The sequence below is a fragment of the Vombatus ursinus genome, unplaced genomic scaffold, assembly GCF_900497805.2.
Source record: "Vombatus ursinus unplaced genomic scaffold, bare-nosed wombat genome assembly UNPS02014779.1, whole genome shotgun sequence".
In the NCBI taxonomy this organism is placed as follows: Eukaryota; Metazoa; Chordata; class Mammalia; order Diprotodontia; family Vombatidae; genus Vombatus; species Vombatus ursinus.
Genome location: NW_020954557.1, coordinates 20,480,810 through 20,488,550, shown reverse-complemented (window position 1 = coordinate 20,488,550; position 7,741 = coordinate 20,480,810). Strand labels below are relative to the sequence as shown.

General features: G+C 37.3%; 1 protein-coding gene across 1 annotated transcript in view; it reads right to left on the bottom strand.

The window, feature by feature from the left end:
- Nucleotides 1-240: 240 nt before the first annotated feature.
- Nucleotides 241-7,741, bottom strand: part of CAVIN2 (caveolae associated protein 2) — a 16,792-nt gene continuing 9,291 nt past the window's right edge. Inside the window, exon 2 of the mRNA XM_027866115.1 lies at nucleotides 241-3,213. Coding sequence (XP_027721916.1) covers nucleotides 2,428-3,213 — 786 coding nt within the window. The 3' untranslated portion in view covers nucleotides 241-2,427. The remainder of the gene's footprint in view (nucleotides 3,214-7,741) is intronic.

Genomic DNA, 7,741 nt, shown 5'->3' with positions numbered 1-7,741 from the left:
ATGATTCTTTTTACACATTCTTTTCTTTCCACATTTTCAGACTTCCACTTTCATTACCTTCCTGGAATGGGCATTTCTTTTTTGTTGTGATTGTGCACATGAGGTACTCAAAACCACATCATAGTGTCATAGTTTTAGAGCTAGAAGGGATGTCAGAGGTTACCTAGTCCAACTCCTTCATCTTACAGATGAGGAAACTAAGGCCCAGTGATGCTGAAGTGATTTGCCCAGAGTCACATGTGTAATAAGTGGGAGAGCTGGGATTTGAATTTAAGTCTTCTGTGTCCAAATTCAATGTTCCTTCCACTATACCATGTCCCATAAAGCAGCTAATGTTTGCACATTTGGAGGAATGGGAGCCATTTATGTGTTCATATTTACCTTTACAGAAAGCAAGATATGTTTGTTCAGTTTTACCTGTACTAGCAGACATCTGGGTATTATATATTAATATTAACGTCCTTTTCTGCCACTGAAACCTTACTATGATTTGTCTTCAAGGCATGGCGGTGACACTGGGTTCTTGAAGGTACTGTCAGTAGAGTGGAAGTTCTAACAAGTCCTACCAAGATGGTGGAACTTTCAGTGCATCTCAGTAGGCCTGGAAATAGATACGATGCCTATCTTCTGAGATCCAGACCAGCTTAAATGAAGAGGTCCTTCAGCAGATGATTGACTACCAGCTGCTGCTGATTTTCATCCACGACAGTTCCTGAGGGCTTTTTACCAAGTTGGGAGAAGGTTAAGAGTTGCATCCATGGCAGAGTTCCCCCACTGGCTGAGTCACGCATTCTCAAAGTGTTTTGAAACATTGAAGTATGTAGTCTAGGAACCTCTATTTGGGAGAAGGAAAGGGGAAAGGCAATTCCTCATTTGACTTACTGGTGGCATGGAATTTTTTTCCTTAATACTGTTATCATTAAACTATTTATGATGTAATATTTTCCTCATCACATCAGCATTTCTCACTGCAAAACACTTCTAGAGAAAACAACCCTTTGGTGCAGTATAAGCCAGGATTGAAATCTATAATATGTTTGCATTTTTAAAAATGTGTATAAATATCACTGTGCTTCAAGAATATAAAAAATTGGTTATACTTCTTTGTGAATTAATCTCCAAGAAAGTGAACTATGTTCTGGAATGCAATTAATATTCTGAACAGAATGGAGATAATTCATTTTACCTGATCTCCTCATTCCCACAAACTTCTGGTGCCGAATCCTGAACCATTTGGAAACCCAAACTCTATAACAGGAGGACACAAGTAGCTTCAACTTGGAAATTATAAAGTGAAGGCAGAGGAAGATGTAACTCTTGGCAAAACCCTATATATATTGATTGGTATTTGCTGTTGCCTAAGTCATTTCATCCTTATCTAGAGCATATCCTCTTGAGTTTCCTCAGCGAAACATTTAAAGCTTATTATCTTCATTAAGAAAACATTACATTCTTGCTACTTTTCTGCTTTAATACTGTACAAATTATGCATCTACTATATTATTTTCAAAATAGCTGCTGACACAATATTTCAAGGATGCTATTTACTAAAATACTATTTCAGGGTATACGAAAGCATTAAATGGTGTTATTTAAGGAATGAATTAGTTAGGTTAATACTATAAGCATTTTTCCCCATCTCTTTATATTTTTCATTTTTCCCTCTTCCTCTCATTCCCTGTCCCCTTTCCTACTTCTACTTATCTCTCTCTCTACCACTTTTCCTCTGTCTCTCTTTTTTTCTTCTTTTGCTTTGACTCATTAGGCCTGCCTATACTTTTTTCTTTTTCTCTCTTTCTTTTTGATGACTTCTCCATTTGTAATACAATACAGTAGTTTCTTTTAAGTGAATGTCATATTCTGACCTCTATCTTCTGCAAATGCTTTAGGCTTCAAGTGCAATGGAACCTAAGTAAAATACACATATATCCACACATATACCCACCAAAACGATCAGTAAATCACAGTTAGCAAAAGTATGGGAAATCAGATTCTGTTCACACTATGTTTTTGCTACATTATTCACTAAAGTATGAAATTATTGTAAGATAGGAAACATTGAATCACAGGTTTCATGACTGGTATCCCAGTCATCTGGTGGTTTCTCTAAGCCAAATCAATTAACTTTTTTTCCCAATTGCTTAATTTCTTTTTTTTTAAATTAATGCTCAGAGAATTTCTGTATGAATGGAGCCAACTAGTAAGAGAGATAAAGAGACATAGAGCAACAGATAGGTTGCCTACATAGCAGCAAGTCTTGGTCATTCTGGGTGATGCTACTATGAAATAAATTATTACTGCAAAGGAAATAACAGGTAACAAAGTGAATCAATAACACTGGAGATAGACAGCAGCTTATTCATAGACTTTGGTTATTCCCTTAACTGAACCTTATGGGAGGTGGAGGCATGAAAGAAAGCTCAGAAGTTACGCTGTTTGGTCTATTTGGAGAACGGCAGGTTGGGCTTGCTCTTCATCAGACTGTTCTGTCTCTCCAATGGTGAGTCTGTAGTGGTCATCGTGGTTCTTTTGAGAGTATTCCTGGGCCATCTCAAACTCTTCATCTTCGACAATTGACAGCTCAATGTTCTTTGTTGCTGGCTTGCTCTCTCTTGCAACAGGCTTCTCCTGAACATCTTCGGCTGTATTCTCTTCCACCTGAGCTGCAGGGAAAGATGCATCTGAAGGCGCCTCAGTGAAAGAACTCTCTTCATTCTCAGTCGGGGCCTTTTCACTGGCTGGTGTCTCCACTCTCTTGGTCTCTTTTTCAGCAGGGACCTCTCCTTCATGATCTTTCTTCCGACCAAAAGTGAGGGGAGATACTTTGAAAGGGGAGCTTTTCCCTGATGATGTCTTCTGGTGGTTGGTGGTGAAAGACTTCTTAATCTTCTCTCTCCTTTCCACAGATACAATCTTTGTGCCTAACTTGTTCATCTTCTTCTCGATGTTTTGGCGAGAAAAGGCTTTCTTGAGGCTATCCACTTTCTTGAGACTTGATCTTTTTATTTTCTCCGCCCTGCTTTCTTCCGCCTTTTCCTCAGTACTGTCTTCCAGGGCATCCTCTTCATTAGGCATTTCATCATCGGATGACAGGTTCACTGTATGCAAGGTCTCTTCTAGAGACTTGTTCTCATCCACAGACTCTTCCTTTCCTTCAGTTATGCTAGGAACGGGCTCTTTTGCAAACACACTGGTGGGGATCTCATTTTCTTCCTGAAAAAAAAAAAAGCTGACAATAAACATTTCATAGTCAATGCCATATACACTTTGCAAACAGCATTCACTCCTGGACCATGTTATTATCTTTTGACAACTGATGAAAGCCATGCCTTTTTTCTGTTGCGTCAATACCCGTAGACAGCAAAAGGTCATTTTAAACTCAATCACCCGTTCTCTTCTGCCTTGTGAGTGGAAATGCTTCTATATTCATAGGATGGGATGATGAATTCAGAGCTAGAAGGGACCAATTATCTTAACTATCACCTTCATTTTATAGATGAGGAAACTGAGGTCCAGAGAGGTTAGGTGAGTTGCCCATAACCACACAGGCAGTAAGTGTGAGGGAATTGAAGGGATTAGGACAGCAAGTGGTTAATTGTAGTAAATGAGTGAACCACACTGACTCCATCTTATGACTCAGTTCTGGAGCTAACTCAGGTCCCTTTCTATTCAATTATAGTCTAGTTCAAATTTTGTCCTGTGAGAAAACTTCATTCAATTTTGAAAATTGATAGAAAACCTTATTGCATTGTTTGAACCTAGCTTTGCATGGCTGGGAAACTGGACCACCTCTCCTACTACTTAGAGACCCTTAACCAAGGACCTAGGTTATGCTGATCAAAAACCTGGTCATATCCAAAGATTGATGAAAGAAGTTTTCTCACAATTGTAGATCTCAAACAACTGGAATGTCTTATCTGAAAACTGGCTTATACTGATCAATCAGTTGTTTCTATGTTTATAGATACTTTGGGGAGTAGAATATCTCCTTTTCAGATTTCAGGCGAGTAGGATACCTCCTCTTCTGATTTCAGGGAATTGCACCTGTTCATTCTCCCCTCCTAATTTGGAAAGTCCCTAATCTTTCATCCAATTAGAAATCAGATTACATAATATTGTATTGTTTCCTTTTAATTAATTGGCCTTATTTGGTTGTTTTTAATAAATAAAAGTCCATCTCTCCCTTTATTAGAGGAAGGGGCCTAGTTCCGGTTTGTTGGGCAATTGGCATACATACCCAGCTTCCAAAGCAGTACTATTTTCACTGCAGGACTTTATTGCATGATGGATTTGGACCCAACTCAGGTTGACTCCAATATTATTCTTAGAATATTTGGAAATATGAGTGAGCAGTGGGATAACTTCAGCATTTATATTTAAGTAGAGAAGGTATCATGTTTACTATGGGAGAAAAATTAGTGTCATAGAAGGAGTTCTAGACTGAGTACCAGAAGATCTAGCCTGGTTCTGTGATTTTATATATATATACATACATATATACACACATTAATTAGATTAGCAATTAATTAATTGTTAGTTAAATAGTGCCATTAATTATATATAATTTGGCACTCAGCACAATGCCTGGCACATACTAGACACTTGATAAATATTTACTGACTGAAGGACAAGTGACTTGGAGAAATCATATATCAGCTTTTTTCAACTGTAAAAACTATTTTTCCTTTCAATATTCTATGTTCATGAACTGACAAAGAACTTACTTAAACTTATTTTAATTTATATCTTCAGAGAAACCTAACAAAATAGGTCAATTGACTTTATTGTGATTAAAATGTTTAGTTAACAAGGTGATTGGCTCACTGGTGGTTATGTTTAGCCTTTTGCCATAAATTAAGACCATAAATAAAACCTGGAATTTATAGTGGCTCTTTTAAAATAATTTTTATTATGATTTTTTAAATTGCTTGGTGCAACTTTTTTAATGTTTAAGCAGGCATAGGAAAATTCTCCTATGATTTTTCCATTGTGTCTCACTTTTGAACGGCAAGGCAAAATATCAGATATATGGTTCTCCATGTTAGGATGGTTAGGAGAATGGGATGTTAGGACAATGACATTCCACACACAACAGTAATGTGAAGCAGTTAGTTGGTACAGTGGATAGAACACTGGACCTAGAGTCAGGAAGATCTGAGTTCAAATCCTGCCTCGAATACTTTACTAGTATTTGTAAATTTGTAAAATGGGGATAATACTAGCAACTATATCACAGGGCTGTTGGATCAAGGGAGAGAACCTATGTAAAATGCACTCCAAACTTTAAAGCACTATGTAACAATGCTAGCTATTTTGGGTGGGGAATGGAATTCTTAAATGTTTGGTACAGAGGTCAGAAGAGAAAAACTACTTTGCTAATTTGACTAGCTGGTTTGACTGGAAGCCTTGAGAGATAGGATATTTCAGAGTCATAAAAGTTCCTGGGCATCTTAGTTTTAAGGAGGGAATCTAGCAAAGGCATTGGACCACCAGGACAGCAACTGGAGACCCCATTGTAAGGATACTTATGTAAATAATCAGGAGGTCTTAGGGCTAAGAATAAATTAGCAAGAGGGCTAATGGTAGTTAGGGGCCTGGGTATCAATAAAGGAAGATGCTGGAGGTTATATTTGTCTGTGATATAAGCAGAAATCTAAGTAGTGGGCTATAAATATCTTCCCTAACCAGTTTAGCTGTATCTGCATTCTTGAGTATATTAATTCAATGGTTCCCTCCTTTCACTTCCAACAAAATAAATGCTATCCAAATTGTACTTTTATAAAGAAGCAAAACACTTGGTCTTTCTTTCTGCTTTTCTCTTTAATGTATATTCTGCAAGACTAGTTATAAAATGCAAGATGAGTTTATAGTAGATTTTTCAACTTTCAACTTCTCTGCCCTTTTCATTGTCTTTCTTCAGCTTTAAGGAAACTGACTGGTTTGGCACTTTTGGAATTATTCATGTAACACCAACTAACTGTGGGATAGAGGCAGGAGGAAAAATAATTCCACTCTTCTGTAAGGAGAAAGGGCATGTTATGCCACAGTTCTTTGATGCTAACTATAAAAATAAATTGAGGGAGAACAGAGATAATCCAGAAAGAATTGAATGTGTTTCTGAGCAACTGAAAGGGAGATATGTATTCTTGGCAAACCTTGGCCATTGCAAGTATTTTGTTATGACTGTGGCCTCTGTGTGTTCTGCTCATATTAATCATTGTTAATTTGATCATTTTTTGAGATTATTGTGAAGATACATATATTTTATTATGAGAATTTGTGTGTGTGTGTGTGTACGTGTGTGTGTGTGTGTGTGTGTGTGTGTGTGTGTGAAGGCTTCAAAATATTTCATTTCAAAGCAGAGAAAACACTGATATTTTGTTCAAATGATTTGAGTGGTCTTGGACAGCCTTTCTATCTTCTTTCCTCCCTTCTCCACCTTTTGCACTTCTCTAGGTTTTAATAAACAGTAGGCATAGTTTTTCAGTTAGAAATGATTGCTAAGGTGGGTGTGAGATAATATTTTGTGCTTCAAACAGCAAGTAGAATGGAAAGAAATGAACATTTTTTAAGTGCCTACTATGTACCTGGCATTGTGCTCTAAGACTTTTATAAACATCTCACTCGATCCTCACAAATGGGAGGTTAGGTGTTACCATAATTCTCATTTTACAGTTGAGGAAACTGAGGCAAACAGAGATTAAGTGAATTGCCCAGGGTCACACAGCTAGTAAAGGTCTGAGGTTTAGGTTTTTCTGACTATAGGCCCAGCACTCTTGTCTACTGCACCACCTAGTTGCTTCTGGATTGGTCCTCTTTGTTTTTTCTTTCTACCTAAAGGATAAGGGGATTCTTATTCAGCTACTACTTAGGATATCAACTCACTCCAAGAAACCAGTCTCGAGAGCATCGTTCCAAGATTTCTCCCTTCTTGGAGCTCTCCATCCTTAATCACCGATTGTTGCAATTCCAGGGCAATGTCTTTGTGCAGCTTCACAATTTGCCCAGGTTTTAGTAAACAAAATTTCTCTCTGTCTCTGTCTCTCTCTCTGTCTCTCAGTCTCTCTATATATGCATGTGTGTATATATATATAATATTATCTATACCTTATTTTAGAAAAAAATCAGATTAATTCAGGAGATAACTGGGCATCTTTCCTCTGATACTTCCTAGCTGTGTGACCATGAATAAGTCACCTAGCCTGTGAAATGATGATATAATACCCGTATAACCCATCTTATAGGGTGGTTATACAGATGCAATGAGATAATTATATGTACTCTGCTTGGTAAATCTTAAATGTCTACACAAAGTCCAGCTATTATTATTAATCTTGGACTGATATTTCAGTAGTGTTTTCAACCTTGCCAAGGATTTTACACTATCTCATTTGAGCCCCACACCACCTTTGTGAGACAGGTATTATATGTATCATTAACCTCATTTTATAGATGAGGAAAGTGAGGCTCAGCAAATTTAAGTGACTTGCCACTGCCATTGCTAGTAAAAGTGGAATTTGAACCCAGGGCTTTAGCACTCCATCAATTATGCCACCCTGCTTTATCAACTCTTACTAGAATTTTTGTGTCTTTGAAATTGCCTCAAAATGTAGTATATGACTGTCTTAGGAGATCAGCATTTTGGAGGAGTCTCAGTAGCCAGAAATAGTCAGAAAATTGGCTGCTAGATTAATTTTCTTTCTTTCTTTCTTTCTTTCTTTCTTTCTTTCTTTCTTTCTTT